Below are 19,610 nucleotides of genomic sequence, written 5' to 3' on the forward strand. Positions count from 1 at the left end.
GCATGAGTGGGCATAACTTGAGCATCTGCCCGGGATGGAAAGGTTAAATCCATTGGTTTTTAGTACAAATCCAGGGAGCTCCTGGGGGGAAGGGATGGCCCTCACAGGGTTTAAACTTTCATAAGCAGAATGGACAATGTTAATTATGGAAACGTGCCAAAAACCTTTGCTCCCCAGTTAGGAGGTAGAAAGCCCTGTCCACTTGCAGTCTCTAACGTACGTATCTTCATTACCCACCCATGCAGCAGTGCTGCCCTTCCCATTGCTCAGATGGGGAAACAGGCCAGAGAGACTACATGATCTGGGCCGAGGTCTGTAACAGGGCAAGGAATTGAACCCCCATCTCCTAAGTTAGTGACCTCATCGCTGGGCCATCCTCCTGGACCCCTCCTGGCATCTGGAGGTAGGCTCTGTGCCCAGGCACTGACTGGGATTGGCTCTCATCCCTTCTGTAGGTGACCAGTGCCTTCGAGCTCTACGTGTGCTACAGCCCCCTGGGGACCAAGGCAGCCGCTGTCAGCGCCGTCAACAAGCTCATGAAGTGGATCCGCAGGGAAGAGGACCGACTCTTCATCCTGACACCACAGACCTACTGATGGGTGCTGTGCCGTGCCAGCCATGCCCAGAGCATTCCCAGCTCTGATCAGGACACCCTCCAGGGCAAGCCCCGCCCTCCTGGTGTGCGTGGGGGATGGCGGGAAAGGGAGACCCTTGGGAAGCAGAGCCCTCTGCCCCCAAACGCAGGGAAAGCACATTAATGGGGTTGTTAAATAGCAGATTTTAGAGACCCTAAAGCTTCCCGAGTTCCCCTGTGCTGTGACCAGGACCCAATGGAGACCCCTGCTACTGAGGGGCCAACCCACCTGGACACGCATTCCCCACTACAGCCTCCAGCCAGTGCTTTTACCTTACCTGCCACTTCTCAGCCTCTCCACCCTGTCCTGCTTCCCTCCCCTCTTGCGACACTCATCTTCATTCCTGGGGTATATCCCTCAGTCTCGGGTGGAGGGGATCTGCCCGTTGCTAGCTGCCTCCTTGGTGGGCAGGGGAGGGGTGGGCGCTCAGTCTGCACTGGGCTCCTAGGACCCCTGGTTCTTCCTGCAGCACCTTCCCTCTTTTCTCCATCATTAGACTATTCCCAGAGTGCTGAGGTGGCATCTCCACTGCTCCACCCCCACCCCCCTACCCCTGGGGTCCAGGTCTCTGAGCCAGGGGTCACTGTCTGGGAGCCACAGAACCTGTTGGCTCCAACTCCACCCCAGCCATCTGCCAGGCCCGGGCATTCGGCCTGGCTCCCCAAGGGACAGGTTCTCAGGGGCGATGGTGGGCGGGGCACACAGGGCGACTTGCCATGAGCAGGAAGGGCCCCTTGGTGTGGTCCCTCTCCCTGCTGCCTTCCAGCTTTCCCCTGCTCCTTGCATCTCCACACCAGCGTCTCTTGGCCAGACCAGTCTGGCAGTGTTGGGGGGCTAGGGGCAGGGAGCACCCGGACAGGAAGAACAGACCCTCTGAGTTCCAAAGTGAGGAGGCCCCCACGTTGCCTTGTGTTGGTGTGGTCACCCTGGGGAGGCCAGGGTGGCTGGGTCTCCAAGCCCAGAAGGATTCACCCCCAGGTCTCCGTTAGTCAGTGCCGGCCTCTCCCGCCCCCAGGTATTCCCTGGATCTTGCCCAAGCCCAGATCGCGGGCAGTTTGCCTGTCCCTGTGGCTGGGTTTTCAGAGTCAGCTCAGCAGCTGATCTGTGTTAATGGCCAAAGCGGCACCAGATCCTGGGATGGGGCTGGAGGAGGAAACCAACATCACTGAATAAAGGCTGCAGAGAAACAACGGTGGTTTTATTGCGGGGAGATGGCCATGTGGTGGCAGCAGAGGATAAGAGCGGGGAAGGGCTGGGGCCAGAGTCTGAGGTTAAAGTCAGTTTCCGTTGTGAGCCCCATTGGGACCCCTGTTGACTGTCTCTGAAAAGCCAAACGATGTTCATTGTAACCCAAACTGTCTCTGGTGTAGCCTGCACGTGCTCGGCACAGCTGGATGTCCCGCTGTTCTTCGGTGCTTTACAATGATTATCAGTTGTTCTTATTTTCAGGAATTTGCAATACTACAGCCCAGAACAAATGTCCCATGTGGAGTTAATAAAGTGGGTGCCATGGCCCAGCAGGGGCAGGGGCCTCCAGCAGCTCTGCAATGTGCCACTGACCCAAGCAGACTTTGGAATTGCACCCGGATGGTGCCAGTGGTGGGCCCAGGCCAAGCCAGCACCACGTGCTTGTCCACAGCCGCACCTGGCTCCTGGGCCCTGCCTCAGCACAGATAAGAGGAATAAGCTATAGCGATACGAGGCACCTTGATCCTATCCTCTCGGTATAGCTACAGTGGTAAGATCTCACCCCCCTGAACTGCCAGTCACCCTGGGCCAAGAGGAGAGGATAGAGCAGCCCTGGCTGTCCTCTCGGCCTCCGAGGAGATGTGTCCCTGGGGAACAAGGAGTGTGACTAGCAGGTGGCCATCACTGATCTGTCCCAAGAGACCACAGGGCGGGGGAAATCAGGCCCCCAGCTCCAAGGGTGGAAAAGGAGGATTTGTCTGGGGCTTGGAGGCTCTTTCCTTCACTTGCTCACTGTGGGCCCATGAGTGTGAAAGGCATTTTGGGAACACAGGGAGCTCTCCATAAGCACCGTACAGGGCTGGGGAGTGGGGAGACCATTGGGAGCAGCCGGTGCCTGCTGCCCAGTGGGGAAATCTGGACTCCAGGATCTGCACAGTGCAACTATAAACCACATCCTCCCTGGCAGATTTCACAACCCTGCCAGTCATTGCCTCATCTGCCCTGAACCTTGGCCTACAAAGCTCAGCAGTAAAGGGCACCCATTCCATGCAAACCTGGGCCCCCCTTCACCGCAACCAGCGTGGTGAGTCTCTAGGGGGCTGAGTTCTGGGGTGTCAGTGACCTGGTTTGAGAAGGGCAGCCTTCCTTCTGCCTTTCCAGGCTCTGTTGCTATCTTGGGTACCTGGCCCCCATGACCAGCATATCTGAGCCCCTCAATCCAGAAGAGACTTATCCTCATGCCCCTCCCTCCCATGCACAAGAGCTGTACTCGGGTAGCAGCCTCAGCCATGGGAGGCCCGTGGTGAACTTCCTGGGCTGTCACAGGCCTCTGGTGTGACCCTGGGCAAGTCACTTAGCCTCTGTGCAGTGGGGATGCTAGTCCTGTCCTGCCTCATGGCGGTGCAAGGGAAATGCACAACGATTATGCCACGTGTTGAGAGCCACTGATGCTCTCTACGAGGTATAATTATTGTTCTACAGACGGGAACAGAGGCACAGCGACCAACCAAAGCTCACTCAGGGAGCAAACCAAAGCTGGGAACTGAATCCTGGTCATCTGGCTCTCAAGGTAGGGCCTAGCCACAGGCCCAGCCTTCCTCTCCATGCTCAACCTCTACAGTCCAATTCCTGAACCTCTGACACCTTCCCCTTCCTTCCGCTGTGCATGACGCACTACCAGGGCTAGGTCCAGCACGGCGACCCTCTTTCGGGGAGTAGTTCCACTGGAGCACAGGGCGAGGGCTGCTCCCATGCATGTGGGTCTGCAGGGCTGGGCCCTTTGCAGAGAAGGGTAGCAGCTCTCAAATGCCGACAGTGTTACTGCTCCAGTGTGTCGATGCACTCAGCATCCCAAGAGTGGTGGTGTCTCCTCAGAAGCAGCCAGAAGGGGATGGATGAGGCCAGCAGGAGGGGACGGCTGGCAGCGAGAAGGGCAGTGTGAGGACCAGGCTGTGGATGGGGTTCATTGCCCTGGGTCAGAGAGGCTGGCCCTGCAGGAGGACCCCTGGGGAAGAAGACTCAGTGATGCGATCCGGAGCAGATGAAGGACTCGGGGAGGTGGATGGAGCCGGTGGAATAGGCATGCCGGGGGTTACAACATGGCAGTGCCAGGCAGAGCCTTCAGGAAGAGGAAGAGGTGCGTGGGATCACTGGGCGGAGGCTGGAGGCCGGTGGGTGGATCTGAGCAGGGAGCAGACAGGACCCCTATGGTGGGCCAAGGGAGGAGAGTTTGGCTGCAGTGGGCAGAATAGGCTGGACAGGGGAGGGGAGGAAGAGAAGGCTGGCCTCAGGCGAGGCATGAGGCGCCCAGGGTGGGAGAGAGCTGATCCCAAGGGGACGGGAAGAACAATGGGGTTTGGCAGCAGCCGGGCCAGGTTTGGGGAACAGGGAGGGTGAGGGGCCCCAGTTTTGCTGCGTTTAACCTGGGGAAGCTGTGAGACCTCCCCGAGGAAATAACAGGGGTGCGGGGAGGGGAGCCCTGGCAGAGGCAGATCTGAGTCAAGGGCACCGAGGGAGCAGCAGCAGCACCCTGGGGGCAGACACACTTGTCTGGGGTGGGGGCAGGTTTAGAACAGGGGAGCAAGCGCCAGCAGCTCCTGGGGAAGGAGGAGCCCGCTGGAAGAGGGTCTGAGAGATACAGGGAGGACGGGAAGTAGGAGAGGGCAAAAGCCTGGGGGGGGGCGGGGGGGGCAGGAGAAGGGAATCTCGAGGGTGGAGGGATAATCCCGAGGCCCAGGACAGAAGAGGAATGAAGGGCAAGCATGTGGCGAGGAGACCCCTTGGCTCAGCGAGGGGGGCTAGTTACTCCGGGGAGGGCTTGTGGCACCTTAGAGACTAACCAATTTATTTGAGTATAAGCTTTCATGAGCTACAGCTCACTTCATCGGATGCATTCAGTGGAAAATACAGTGGGGAGATTTATATACATGAACAATGAAACAATGGGTGTTACCATACACACTGTAAGGAGAGTGATCACTTAAGGTGAGCTATTACCAGCAGGATAGCGGGGGGGTGGGTGGGGGGGGAGGTGGCGGGGGGGGAACCTTTTGTAGTGATAATCAAGGTGGGCCATTTCCAGCAGTTGACAAGAACGTCTGAGGAACAGTGGGGGGTGGGGGTGGGGGAATAAACATGGGGAAATAGTTTTACTTTGTGTAATGACCCATCCACTCCCAGTCTCTATTCAAGCCTAAGATAATTGTATCCAGTTTAATGACCCATCCACTCCCAGTCTCTATTCAAGCCTAAGTTAATTGTATCCAGTTTGCAGGGGCCGGGGAGGGCACGAGCACCCACTGGCGCTGACAAGAGTTGGCACCTGTGCATATAGCAATACAAATGGCAAAAACCCCGTTGAAGCTTGGGGCACCTCTCTGCTGGGAGTAGTTGGTCCCAGTGTCAGGGATCCTGGGCAATGAACTACTTGAGAATCCCCTTGAGTGTCTGATTGACCCTTTCCCCTAGGCCATCTGTTGTGGGGGTGGTACACGGATGTGCGTCAGGGTTTGATTTCTAATAGTTCCCATACCTCTCTCATCAGTCAGGATGTGAAATTTGTCCCCTGGTCTGTTAGGACTTCTTTGGGAAACCTGACCCTCGCGAGGATTTTCAGTAACTCATTGGCTATCATCTTAGCGTTCGTAGACCGTAGTGGTATAGTTTCTGGGTATCCAGTGACATAATCCTTGATGACAAGTATATGCTGGTGTCCTGAGGTGTTCTTCTCTAGGGGGCCTATAAAGTCAATCCCTATCCTTTCAATGGGGGCATCCACCAAGGGGAGAGGCAATAGTAGGGCTTGCAGGCTTTCCTTAGGTGCTGTCAATTGACATCTGGGACAGGAGGTGCATAAATCCTTAACCTCCTTAAAGATTCCTGGCCAAAAGTATTGGGCCAGGAGCCTCGATTGTGTCTTGTTTTTCCCCAGTTGTCCCCCACACATGGTTGTGTGGGCCAAACGCACTAACCCACAGCGATATATGCGTCGTACTAGCAGTTGTGTCCTTATCTCTTGTATCTGCTTGTCTTGGTCAATGCAATATAACCAGTGTGCCCTCAGGGCAAAATGTGGGTACTGCTGGGCCTTTAGGGGATCCACGTCTTCGTCATCTGTCGTGACTACTTGTTCGAAGGCTTGACTCAAGGTCTCATAATTTCTTTGTTGCATGTGGAAATCAGAAAACCTAGTTAGATTCTCCAGGTTAGATTCTTGCAGAGGGGGTGGTGTATTGGGGCCCATGGATGTTTCTTCTCCAGGCTCATCTGCCTCGCAGGCATCAGTTCCAGCATTTGTGGCCTCCATTACACCTATGGAAGGGACTGCCTCTCTCACTTCCCTTTGCTCTCTCCTCACTATCCATTTCTCTGTCTGAGATTTTCTTTCCTTGGGTCAGGATCCTTAAAAGGGAACAAGACCCCCCCAGCATCTCCTCTGGGGTGTCTTCTTTGGGTTCTGGTGCTAGGGGAAGCTTCTGTAAGAGCTCGAAGAACTACAGCCAGTCCCAGCCTAATATCTCTGGGTAGCGGAGGTCTGTAGACACACATTCTCTCATCTGACCTTGGTGCCCATCAACAGTTAGTCTTATTGTTGTGATGAGGTACTGTAATATATCTCCATGGATACATCTGATTGGGATTTTCCCCTTCTTGAGTTTCCTTGCCACCTTGGCTATTCGTTCCCAGATACATGTCTGATCACACATTGAGTCTACGAGGGCCTGTGTCTTTTCACCCTCCACTTCAACTGGGATTGTGAGTTTCCTCGGGCTTTTTCTTCATGCCCTATTTTCTCTGGTCCAGATCACTCCAAAGTTATACTCCATGTAGTGGCAGTTGCAGAATCTGTGCCCCTGTTGTCTGCAGGAGTAATAGATCATTACGTCTGTCCCTTGTCTTCTGGCAGCTGTGTTACCTTCTTTCTGAGTTGCAGCGAGCCAGTTCCTGTATAGATATGAGGTGAGGAGTTGGTAGGGAAGTTAAAGGCATGGGCCTATTGTTGTGGGGAAATCTGACCCATGGACCCTGAGGTATTTTTCTTCCCCTTAAGCTGCCAGTCAGTTGGATAGCAGTCTACGTCTTCCTGGAGTTCACCCAAGAGGGACCACCACTTTTGGGTCCCTGGCTCATTTCCTTCTGTGGTATATCGGGAGCCATCGTTCCCTCCAAGAGGGAGGAGGCCTCAGCTAGGGTTAGCGGCAGGTGTCTGCAAACCCAGTCTCGACCAGTGAGCAGAAGAATCAGTATGAACTGTTCTAGGACTATGAGCTCGGCTACTTGGGGCCCCGTTCGAGATTCTGGTTTTAACAATCACCATTAGGAGTCCTTCCGCCTCTGGGCGACTGCCCGGGGCCATGCCTTATGGGGGGAAGAGGTGGTAGCACTGATGGTGAGAATGCTGACAGTAGGCCTCTTCATCTAGGCCTAACCTATCCAATATGGCTGCCTTCACTTGCTCATAGTCTTGGGGTGCCGTGTCATCCTGACCTCGATACACTGCCTGGGCTTCCCCCATGAGGAGTGGGGTGAGCCGGATTGCCCACTGGGCTGGGGGCTAGTTCGGTGGCGTGGTTATCCTCTCAAAGGTAATCAGGAATGCTCTGGGATCATCATCCGCTGTCATCATGGGGAGCTTCGGGCCCGGAGTGATCCCTGTATTGGGGGGAATGTGTTTCCCACAGAAGCGGGATGCTGGGGGGTAGCAGCTGATACTAGCAGCCACCCGTTTTAACAGCTGTTGCTGGTGAGCTGCCATCTGTTCAGTCAGCTGTTATTGGGCTGTGGAGTCTGCCAGCTATAGCAGGAGCTGAGTCATCTCCATAGTTCTCAGGTGTAGGTAGAAGGGGGAAAAAAGGAGAGGAGGTTCTGTTTTGTTTTTGGCTTCCCATCTCTGCAGGGAGGGGCCTCTGCACACAGACCCCACTTCTGGTACCACACTGTCTCCAAGTCGCAGCTGCCCTCGCTGGGACCTCCTTAGTTTGCCCCTGGTCAGAGCAATTCTTTGACTCTTCACTTTCCTCAGTCCAGAAGTGTGCCTCACTCTCTGAGTTGTTCTCGGGGAAGCAGCCAGGAGCAGGGGTGCTGCCCTTCCGCTGTCCCAGGTCCTTCTGCCTCCCCTTCCATCTCTGCACTCTCCCCTTTGTAGCAGGTTTTGTTTCCTTCAATGGGCGCAGCTGGGTGCCCGCCTCCATGACTTGCAGCTCAGGCAGCTGTGCGTGGGTGTGGCTGGGCTGCTTGCCCGCAGACAGGAGAGACTCCCCTCCCCCTCCTGCCTAAGCTCAGTATGTGGTCTATAGACCCCATTACATAGCCACTGAAAGTCATTCTGCAAACGGCAGGGGGCGAAAAACCTCTGCCTGCCCCTAGCCACAGACATTCAGATCCAACCACCAGATTTGTGGCCCACCCAGCCCTCACGGTCCTTGCTGCTTCCCCAGCCTGGCTGGACTGGTGTTGGACACTGGGCCCAGTTCTGTGGGCCTCATTTGAAAACGGATGTTGAAAAATTGCAGACAGTGCCCAAAGGAGCCATGACAATGACTTGAAGGCTGGAGAAAGTGCCTGAGAGAGACTTTGAGAGCTCAACTGGATCACAGCAGGTAAGTATCTCCCCAGGGAACATATCCCAGGTACTGAAATCACCGAGAAAGACAGAACCAGAACCACTGGCTGGAGTCACAGCCAGACACGTTCACATTAGAAATATTGGAGGGACACACTTTCGACAATGAGTGCTGCACAAACTCTGCTGGGCAGTGCTGGATTCTCCGTTCATTGGGGTCTGCAGATCCAGCTGGGCCAAACACAAGTCACTGGGCTCAATGCAGGGGTAGCTGCGGGACATTCTCTGGCCTGCCCTATCCAGCAGCTCAGGTTAGATAGGCTCGTGGTCGCCTCTGGCCTTACGTTCTATGAACATGACGGCCTAGGACTTCACAGCCCTCGGTCACTGGTGTGGAAAGAGAATGAGTGATACTAGAGCTCAGGGGAAATGTGAAATGCACAGATGGCAGTTGGCACAGGGCTTAAAAAAGGTCTGTAAAAAGAGCTGGGGTGGGGAGAGGCTTCCTGCTGTTGCCGACACTGCTGCTCACAGGGGGCAGAGCAGGCCCAGTGCATCTGTGGCTAGCTAAGTACCACCTAGGAGAGGTCACAGGGGGCGTGTGAGCCCATAAGTCAGAGAGTAGGGAGGAAAACAGGAAGTGTCAGTGAGGGGGCCTTGAAGAGGATGCGCAGGACGCCTGGGGTTGGGGAAGGCAGGTGAACCTGGGTGCAGGAAGGGAGCCTGTCTCCAGGGAGAGCACTGGGAGTCACCACTTGGTAACGGGGGGCTGTATTGGGCTTTTATTGACTGATGAGCCTGCTGCGAGGGAGGGGATCCCTGGAAGCTCCAGCTGTGGACACTGTATTGCTGGGGTTGGGACCCTTTTTGAGTATGCATGCCTTAAGGCCTGGGTAGGTGCCCAACTCCCATTGGCTCTCTCTGGGACTTAGGAACCTAGCTCAACTTTGTGCCTCTGCAAACCTCCCCCTGTATCCTGTGTGGGCTGCAGCCGCTGGAGAACAGCATGCTTCAGCAGCACTAGCATTGCCTCCAGCTGGGGCACCAGTCATGCACCAGTCATGCACCATCCTGTACTACCAAAGCCTGTGCAAGGGAGAAGCTCCATCTGCTCCATGCACTGAGGCCTCCCTGCTGCTCTGCATACACTGTCCCTGAGTAACAGCATTACAAGTCACCGCCACTGTGCAACACAGCGGATCCTCTTAATTAACAGGAAGTCACGGTGGCTGCTACGATTGCACCATAGGGTTAAATGACCTGGTGTTGTTGGAAGGGGGCAGAGTCTGGTACGTTACTGGAAAGAGCTGATGGCTTTGAGAACCAGTACTCCTTGTGAGGTCTGTATTCAATACATTTGAGCTATTCACTTCCTCTTGGCAAACCGTCTGCAAACAGATCCCCAGCCCTGGGGATGTCTTCCTTCTCACCATGCTCTTTTCAGAATTGATCAGGCTTGGTGACCAGTCACATACATCAAGGATTGGGGGGAAATGGGGGTGGGGGAATGGAAGGAAAAAATAGGTTTGGGGAGATTTCCTTCCCCTCTCCCTTGTTTGTTTAATTCCTTTGCTCTGAAATATTTCTGTGAACTCAACATTGGTGTGAAAGACAGCAATTTCAATTGATGGAGGAAAACTTTAAACTCTTCTAAAATGTTAAGAGACGTAATTGGAACACCCAGGGTTTTGTGCTACGTGTCTCTGTGAAAACTAGAACCCAGCCAACTTCGTCCGTTTGAATTTAGGCTTTCATCTCCATGCCTGTGTGTGTGTGTGTGTGCACTCTGATTCGGGATTGTCACAGACTCACAGGTTGTGCCCACTCTTGGCCCTGTATGGTCCCTGGGGGGAACCCCCTTCAGTGATACAGCCCTTCTCAGGGGTCCACTCTCTCTCAGGAGTTAAGCCCCTCCACCTCCTGGAACTGCACCTCTCTGAGCCTTAGCATGTCTGTCTCTTGCCGAGGGCCCCCTCAGGGAGTCCACTCGCTCTGGATGCGCGGGGCCTCCACTCCCAGAGAGAATAATGCAACCCTGATCTCTAGACCGGAGTGACTCTCAGCCAGTTTAAAACAGGAGGGTTTATTGAGCGTCTGAACACAGCATAGGAAACTCTCTGGGCCCTCAGGCCTGGCCTCCCTCAGCACAGCACATTCAAGTCTCCCCTGCATCCAGGTGGGCTCTGCCTGGTCTCTCTCTCCAGTCCCGAGCCCCCCTGCTTCCCAGGTTGGCATTTGATATCACCTCCCCCAAGTCCTGCCTCTGTCCATTGTCTTCTACATAGGTAAACAGTATCGCCTGGGCCTCCTCTCCTTTCTTCCATCCTCTGGCCCCCTCTGGCTGGAACCAGCTGCTCAGGTCACCGGGGTCCTCTCTCCACAGCCCATTGTCCTCCCACTGGCCAGAACCAGCTGTGACTCCTGAGCTGGGCCTCCCAGTCACCAGGTCAGGAATGGGGTATCCATTCTCCTGGCCATTGGCTGGGGTCTCAAGTTCGTCGCTGGTCCTCTGTAATAACAAACTCCCTCTCCCATCCCCTCGTTAAACCAGTAACACCTAGGGAAACTGAGTCCCTCCCCCGGTTGCCGGCACCCAGTGCCGAGAGGCTGAACAACAGCTTCAGTTGGTTCGTTACCCGGTGTGCTACACCCAATAATCACAACGGGGTGGAGAAGCAGAAAAGTTTATTTGAAGCTTCAAATAGGTACAGGGAGATTTGAATCTCAAATCCTGTACCCAGAGCAGGAAGTTACACAGGCTTTTATACATCCTTTTTCCCAGCATACTTATCCAATAGCAAGCTGCCCCAAGTATCCATATAGCCAGCCAATCCAGTTCCCAGCTAGTTTCCTGGTTCTCTGTATCATTTGTTAAACTATACATAAAGCTGCTTTATTCAGCATTGTTCTTCCATATCTGCCCTGTGTGGCCTTGCTTAGTTTCAGGCAGTCTGACTCTGCAGCATATTGTTGCAGATTCTCAGCATAACTGCTGTGTGTGCCTCCAGGCGGGAGGGGGGGCCAAGGACACTTGGGCCTAGTACGCAGAGCTGCTGCGAGTGCCTCCAGGCGGGGGGGGGGGGGGGGGCCAAGGACACCTGGGCCTAGTGCGAGGGGGCTTCATCAACACTCGTGGTCTTCCATCCCCTCGAGTTACCTAGTGGCCACGCCCCAGTATCCCCAACACCCCTCTGCATGCAAACCATTGGAAAAAACAAGGAAAGACCAAGAAAACCTCCCACTTTGTCACAGGGATTAAGAGGGTTCTGTTTCTACTGACATTAAACTGATTAAAAACTGGCTCCCATTATATTGAAAGAGGACATTTTAATCTGAAGGACAGCCCCCTCATAAACAGGCGCTGAAATAACGAAAACCGTGAATTCACACTGGTGGAGTTCTTTGGATTTATTCCAGTTTGCAAGTAACCGAGCCCAAAGTTACGGAACTGGCCTGGCACCATGAGCAGAGAGGAAGTGGGTAGGAGCTCTGATGATTAGAAAGGAGTGTGGCCACTGGGTGGAGCGTCCCCAGGCAGATCCTGCTAGAAGCCTGGTCTGGCCTCAGCACTCCTAGAAGAGAGCGATAACTGCATTTTACCCACGTGTCTTATCTCTGTATGTAAAGCAGTGTCACCAACTCTTGTGATTTCATCACCAGGCTCATGATATTTGGTGTTTTGGAAAGCCCCAGCTGCTGGAGTCAGGTGATTGTGGGAGAATTGCAGTTTGCTTTTAAAACTATCCAGCAAATTTCTGGCCCTTATGGGTGTGAAGAAACAGCTGGAAAATGTAAACCAAGGTTCAAAACCCAGAAGGCAATACATAGAGCCCCAGTGAATTGCTGGTTTATAAAATCTCATTATTTTTAAGACAGTCTCAGGGCTGGGAATGGCTGGATGTCTGATTTGTGAGTACTCAGGGTTGGCAGTGCTATTAAAGCGATGCTGCCAACTGGATTTTGTCTCCTAGACAACTCCTGGAAGAGCATGTGTGTGGGTCCCTGGGCTCCCTGTAGCTGTTTTGGCCAGTTCGGGCAGCAAAACCACACCCATCCTCCTCAGATGCGCCCCTCCCTCCATTCACTGTGCAGCTCTCTGTCTGCTGCTTTCGGTTCTGCTCTAGCTGGTAACACACTTTGGCTGGGTTATGGGAGCAGGGATTGTGTCATCATCAGCAGCACAATGTAAGTTACAAAGTACCCTCAAATGCACAAAGGAAAGTCTCTATCTCTCAGCTCTAGCAATCCCAGGGGGGATTTGTTACAATCATTAGTACAAGCATTTTCAGATGGAAATGCAATTCCAAAGACAAAGGTCCTTTAAATCAGGTAAAGTGTTTAACTCATGCATGCTAGGTGTTGGCAAACTCACTGGCTTTGCTAACTATTCCTCACAGACAACAGCGAAGGGCGTATAATACCACACTGTTATGGCTGCCAGTTACTGCCTCCCACTACCCCCGTCCCCCACCCCACAGCATACCCACAATTGCTCAAGCTACAACACTTAGTATCAAGTTTTTAAGAGACCTCGGCACATTGTGGGGCTGATCTCTTTGGAAAAGTAACCCCATAAAGAATGCTGTTTGCCACAGATCTGTAGAAGGCTTGTGGAGAAACAAAACCAACCAGTGCTGCAAACTCCCAAGATTTTGTCATGTCTCTTGCAATATTAACTTAATTTTTAAAGCTCCAGCTCCTGGACTTATGTTATTTCACGAGAATCTCAGCCAGAAGGTGAAGGTAAAGAATTCAACTCTGATTATTTTTAAGCTCTCACCATTTTTAAGCCAATCTCATGATTTTGGGGGGCCTGACTCATGCTTTTCGAAGGCTCAGAGTTGATGCTAATGTGGCCCCCTGCTGATCACCATCAGAAATGTTTAGCCAAGAAAGTTAAATCTTGTTCCTATGATCCGCCTGCCTGCACATGGGGGGCTGCCTCCCTGATCAGGGTTTGCAGAGGGGGTGCCTGCAAGCATTAGGGATCTAGCCATTAGTTTACTGTCCTAAGAACACCTAAGTGGAGACCACATCTTCCTCTATGTTTGTACATTGCCTAGAACAATGGAGCCCCAAATCTGAGTGGGGCCATTGGACGCTATCCCAATATAAATAATAGCAGTGCTTCTCGACAGGGGTTCCTTTGGGGGCACCCTGAGTGGAAAACTTTCCACTGCCAACAGCTGATCAGAAATTTATGAGCTCCAAAGTCACACACTCAGAGGCTGACGGCAGAGCCTAATGCAGCCCCAGTCCAATCTCACAGCACTGCCTGCTTGTAGAATGGCCAGGTGGAGCAGAACCAGAGGACAAGAAAGAGGAAATCAGTTCTGACTGCTCCTACCCACCTCTGGACCACGGGAGAGAAGCAGACAAGCAGGACTGGATGTAGGGGATGTTGCTATAGTAGTCATGTTGTAAGGTGCCAATATACCACAGTGCTGGGCCCTGTAGAAAAACCGGGCCAGTCCCTAGGCTGGTTGGGGCAGCTGGGAAGCACTGAGTATCCTAGTGTGGCCTCACCCTGAGACTAATGGGGGCACAGACAGACTTCTCCATTGTTCTCTGGTTTCAGAGTTTTCTCTGGTGGTTTTACCATGCGTTTCTAGCTGTTATGGCTTCAAAGCCACCTTTCAAAGCCTGGAGTGAGTGAAGCTGATACAGTGAGCTGTGCCAGAGTCTGCAGAGAGCCTGAGACAATAGCTGTGGGGGGACGGTTCCATTTATTTCAATGAGTGCTAACTCAAGGATACTTTACATGTCAACCTTGCTAACTACATCCCTCCTCACCAAAGCAGGGATGTCATAAATATAAAGGGAAGGGTAAACACCTTTAAAATCCCTCCTGGCCAGAGGCAAAACCCTTTCACCTGTAAAGGGTTAAGAAGCTAAGATAACCTCGCTAGCACCTGACCAAAATGACCAGTGAGGAGACAAGATACTTTCAAAAGCTAGGGTGAGGGAAAAACAAAGCCTCCCTCTCTCTGTCTGTGTGATGCTTTTGCCAGGGACGGAACAGGAATGGAGTCTTAAAACTTAGTAAGTAATCTAGCTAGATATGCGTTAGATTCTATGTTGTTTAAATGGCTGAGAAAATAAGCTGTGCTGAATGGAATGTATATTCCTGTTTTTGTGTCTTTTTGTAACTTAAGATTTTGCCTAGAGGGATTCTCTATGTTTTGAATCTGATTACCCTGTAAAGTATTTTCCATCCTGATTTTACAGAGATGATTCTTTTACTTTTTCTTCTATTAAAATTCTTCTTTTAAGAACCTGATTGCTTTTTCATTGTTCTTAAGATCTAAGGGTTTGGGTCTGTATTCACCTATGCAGATTGGTGAGGATTTTTATCAAGCCTTCCCCAGGAAAGGGGGTGTAGGGTTTGGGGAGGATTTTGGGGGGAAAGACGTTTCCAAGCGGGCTCCTTCCCGATTATATATTTGTTAGACGCTTGGTGGTGGCAGCAAAATAAAGTCCAAGGACAAAAGATAAAATAGTTTGTACCTTGGGGAAATTTTAACCTAAGCTGGTAAAAATAAGTTTAGGGGGTTTTCATGCAGGTCCCCACATCTGTACCCTAGAGTTCGGAGGAGAAGAAGGATCAGATGTGCAGCACAATGGGCCCTGCTGCTCCATGACTGGGGCCGTTGTGCTAAATTAGATGGAATAAATAGGCCAAGAGAGCACGACCCCATCACTGTCCAATGCTGAACAGCTCACCAAGGCTCAGTTAAACTCCCCATCTGACAGTTGATTGGATGGTGTCATAGGTTGCAGTAAGTGTCCTTTTTGGGGGAAAGAGAAGCAGTGAGTTGAGATGGGCTGGAGCTGTTTTGAGCCCAATCCCATTTCCTGCCAGACAAAACAAGCCAAATGCACACAAACGGGGGAGAGGAAAAAAGAAAATGCCGCTTCTGTCTCTGGCACTGCTGGAGAGACACAGGCCTGGCACATGCTCTGAGCAGCCCCTGCAAGACCTGGCAAACCTGTACCCACGCTGGGTGGTTTAGTACATTGCTTTTAGCTGCTTCCTGGGTCCCAGGAGTGTTACAAAACACAGTCTTGGCCAGTTCAGCCAGGTCTTAGTAGACAGAAGGGAAAAGGAGAGCAATAGGAAGGAGAAGCAAGAAGGTCGGGAAGGAAAAGGAACATAAGAACATACGAATGGCCCTACTGGGTCAGACCAAAGGTCCATCTAGCCCAGTATCCTGTCTTCCAACAGTGGCCAGTGCCAGGTGCCCCAGAGGGAATGAACAGAACAGGTAATCATCAAGTGATCCACCCCCTGTTGCTTATTCCCAGCTTCTGGCAAACAGAGGCTAGGGACACCATTCCTGCTCATCCTGGCTAATACCCATTGATGGACCTATCCTCCAGGAATTTATCTAGTTCTTTTTTGAATCTTGTTATGGTCTTCGCTTCACAACATCCTCTGTCAAGGAGTTCCACAGGTTGACTGTGCATTGTGTGAAGAAATACTTCCTTTTATTTGTTTTAAACCTGCTGCATATTAATTTCATTTGGTGATCCCTAGTTCTTGTGTTATGAGAAGTAGTAAACAAAACTTCCTTATCTACTTTCTCTACACCAGTCATGATTTTATAAACCTCAATCATATCTCCCCTTAATCTCTTTTCCAAGCTGAAAAGTCCCAGTCTTATTAATCTCTCCTCATATAGAGAGCCGTTCCGTACCCCTAACCATTTTTGTTGCCTTTTTCTGAACATTTTCCAATTCCAATATATCTTTTTTGAGATGGAGTGACCACATCTGCACACAGTATTCAAGATGTGGGCGTACCATGGATTTATATAGAGGCAACATGATATTTTCTGTCCTATTATCTATCCCTTTCTTAATTATTCCTAGCATTCTGTTTGCTTTTTTGACTGCTGCTGCACATTGAGTGGATGTTTTCAGAGAACTATCCACAATGACTCCAAGAGCTCTTTATTGAGGGGTTAACAGCTAATTTAGATCCCATCATTTTATATGTATAGTTGGGATTATGCTTTCCAATGTTCATTACTTTGCATTTATCAACATTAAATTTCATCTGCCATTTTGTTGCCCAGTCACTCAGTTTTGAGAGATCTTTTTGTAGCTCTTCGCAGTCTGCCTGGGTCTTAACTATCTTTAGTAATTTTGTATCATCTGCAAATTTTTCCACCTCACTGTTTACCCCTTTTTCCAGATCATTTATGAATATGTTGAATAGGACTTGTCAGGGTTCCCTCCCCACTCTGAACTCTAGGGTACAGATGTGGGGACCCGCATGAAAGCCCCCTAAGCTTATTTCTACCAGCTTAGGTTAAAAGCTTCCCCAAGGTACAAATCCTTTGTTCTTGGATGGTACGCTGCCACCACCTAGTGATTTAGACAAAGAATCAGGGAAAGGACCACTTGGAATTCCTATTCCCCCCAAAATATCCCCCCAAGTCCTACACTCCCTTCCTGGGAAGGCTTGAGAATAATATACCAACCAAATAGGTAAACCAGATTCTTAAAAAACAGAACTTTCTTTTAAAGAAAAAAAAAAAAAAAGTAAAAGAAGCACCTCTGTAAAATCAGGATGAAAGGTAACTTTATAGGGTAATCAGATTCAAAACAGAGGATTCCCCTCTAGGCAAAACTTTAAAGTTACAAAAAACAGGGATAAACCTCCCACTTAGCACAGGGAAAATTCACAAGTTGAAAACAAAAGTTAATCTAACGCACCTTGCCTTATTTACTTACTCTTTTTGCAATATTGAGACTCACTTTAGGATGGTTTATAGGAGAAGGAGTTTTCTGACCTGGTGCTTCTCTGCTTCCCAAGAGAACACACAAACAAAGAGCACAAACAAAGCCTTCCCCCCAGATTTGAAAGTATCTTCTTTCCCCATTGGTCCTTTTGGTCAGGCACCAACCAGGTTATTTGAGCTTCTTAATCCTTTACAGGTAAGGAGGAATTTTAGGCTACTCTTAGCGGTATGGTTATGACACACCCCCCCAAAATCACAGACGGTGCTGGACAGCCTGTACCACACTGACTGTGATTTCTTCCTGGAGCTCAAGGAGAAAACAGAGAGTTAATAAGACACATACACCTCTAGATATACTACTGATTATATAAAAACTAACAATATATTCCACATTTCAAGGACAATTTTAACCAATTGATTCTGGGAAACTTTCACAGGAGAGTGCATCAGCCACTTTGTTAGACGTTCCTGGAATGTGTTGTATTTCAAAATCAAAATCTTGGAGAGCTAAACTCCACCGAAGAAGTTTTTTGTTATTTTCCTTGACGGTATGAAGCCACTTCAGTGCAGCATGGTCGGTTTGCAGGTGGAAACGCAGTCCCCAAACGTATGGGCGTAGCTTTTCCAGAGCATACACAATGGCGTAACATTCCTTTTCACTGATTGACCAGTGGCTTTCCCTCACAGACAGTTTTTTTGCTCAGAAACACAACAGGATGCAATTCTTGATCTGGACCTTCCTGCATTAAAACTGCTCCCACAGCACGCTTGGATGCATCTGTGCTTACTAGAAAAGGTTTGTCAAAGTCTGGGGCCCTGAGCATAGGGTCAGACATGAGTGTTGCTTTAAGCTGGTTAAAGGTCTTCTGACACTCATTAGTCCACTGAACTGCATTTGGCTGGTTCTTTCTGGTTAGGTCGGTCAGTGGGACAGCGATTTGGCTGTAGTGCGGTACAAATCACCTGTAATATCCGGCCAAGCCTAAAAAGGATTGGACCTGTTTCTTTGACCTTGGGATAGGCCACTTTTGGATAGCATTCACTTTGGCCTGTAGGGGATTGATAGTTCCTTGACCCACCTGGTGTCCAAGGTAAGTCACTCTGTTTAGGCCTATTTGACACTTCTTAGCCTTAACAGTTAGTCCTGCCTCTCGTATGCGCTCAAAGACCTTCCGGAGATGCTCCAGGTGTTCTGCCCATGAGTCAGAAAATATGGCCACATCGTCAAGATAGGCAACTACAAATTCTCCAAATCCCGCTAGGAGACTATCTACAAGTTTCTGGAAGGTGGCGGGTGCATTTTGCAGCCTGAAAGGGAGCACATTAAATTCATACAGCCCTACATGGGTGATGAAGGCTGATCTTTCCTTGGTGGATTCATCTAGCGGTACTTACCAGTACCCCTTAGAATCATAGAATATCAGGGTTGGAAGGGACCTCAGGAGGTCATCAAGTCCAACCCCCTGCTCAAAGCAGGACCAATCCCCAGTCAAAATCATCCCAGCCAGGGATTTGTCAAGCCTGACCTTAAAAACTTCTAAGGAAGGAGATTCTACCACCTCCCTAGGTAACGCATTCCAGTGTTTCACCACCCTCTTAGTGAAAAAGTTTTTCCTAATATCCAGCTTAAACCTCCCCCACTGCAACTTGAGACCATTACTCCTTGTCCTGTCCTCTTCTACCACTGAGAATAGTCTAGAACCATCCTCTCTGGAACCACCTCTCAGGTAGTTGAAAGCAGCTATCAAATCCCCCCTCATTCTTCTCTTCTGCAGACTAAACAATCCCAGTTCCCTCAGCCTCTCCTCATAAGTCATGCGTTCCAGACCCCTAATCATTTTTGTTGCCCTTCGCTGGACTCTCTCCAATTTATCCACATCCTTCTTGTAGTGTGGGGTCCAAAACTGGACACAGTACTCCAGATGAGGCCTCACCAATGTCGAATAGAGAGGAATGATCACGTCCCTCGATCTGCTCGCTATGCCCCTACTTATACATCCCAAAATGCCATTGGCCTTCTTGGCAACAAGGGCACACTGCTGACTCATATCCAGCTTCTCGTCCACTGTCACCCCTAGGTCCTTTTCCGCAGAACTGCTGCCTAGCCATTTGGTCCCTAGTCTGTAGCTGTGCATTGGGTTCTTCCGTCCTAAGTGCAGGACCCTGCACTTCTCCTTATTGAACCTCATCAGATTTCTTTTGGCCCAATCCTCCAATTTGTCTAGGTCCCTCTGTATCCTATCCCTGCCCTCCAGCGTATCTACCACTCCTCCCAGTTTAGTATCATCCGCAAATTTGCTGAGAGTGCAATCCACACCATCCTCCAGATCATTTATGAAGATATTGAACAAAACCGGCCCCAGGACCGACCCCTGGGGCACTCCACTTGACACCGGCTGCCAACTAGACATGGAGCCATTGATCACTACCCGTTGAGCCCGACAATCTAGCCAACTTTCTACCCACCTTATAGTGCAT

General features: G+C 50.9%; 2 protein-coding genes across 3 annotated transcripts in view; both read left to right on the forward strand.

Annotated features, from left to right (window-relative positions):
* MON1A (MON1 homolog A, secretory trafficking associated) overlaps positions 1–2,062 on the forward strand; it is a 32,870-nt gene extending 30,808 nt beyond the window's left edge. For both annotated transcript variants that reach the window (XM_007052678.4, XM_043551381.1), the window contains one exon: positions 456–2,062. In XM_007052678.4, the coding sequence (XP_007052740.1) occupies positions 456–596 (141 nt within the window). In that variant the 3' untranslated portion in view covers positions 597–2,062. The remainder of the gene's footprint in view (positions 1–455) is intronic.
* Positions 2,063–2,192: 130 nt separating this feature from the next.
* The window catches only part of MST1R (macrophage stimulating 1 receptor), a 74,837-nt gene continuing 57,419 nt past the window's right edge, over positions 2,193–19,610 (forward strand). The window contains exon 1 of the mRNA XM_007052683.4: positions 2,193–3,960. The gene's annotated coding sequence lies outside the window, so the exon portion shown is untranslated. The remainder of the gene's footprint in view (positions 3,961–19,610) is intronic.

Source organism: Chelonia mydas, chromosome 7 (assembly GCF_015237465.2).
Source record: "Chelonia mydas isolate rCheMyd1 chromosome 7, rCheMyd1.pri.v2, whole genome shotgun sequence".
In the NCBI taxonomy this organism is placed as follows: domain Eukaryota; kingdom Metazoa; phylum Chordata; order Testudines; family Cheloniidae; genus Chelonia; species Chelonia mydas.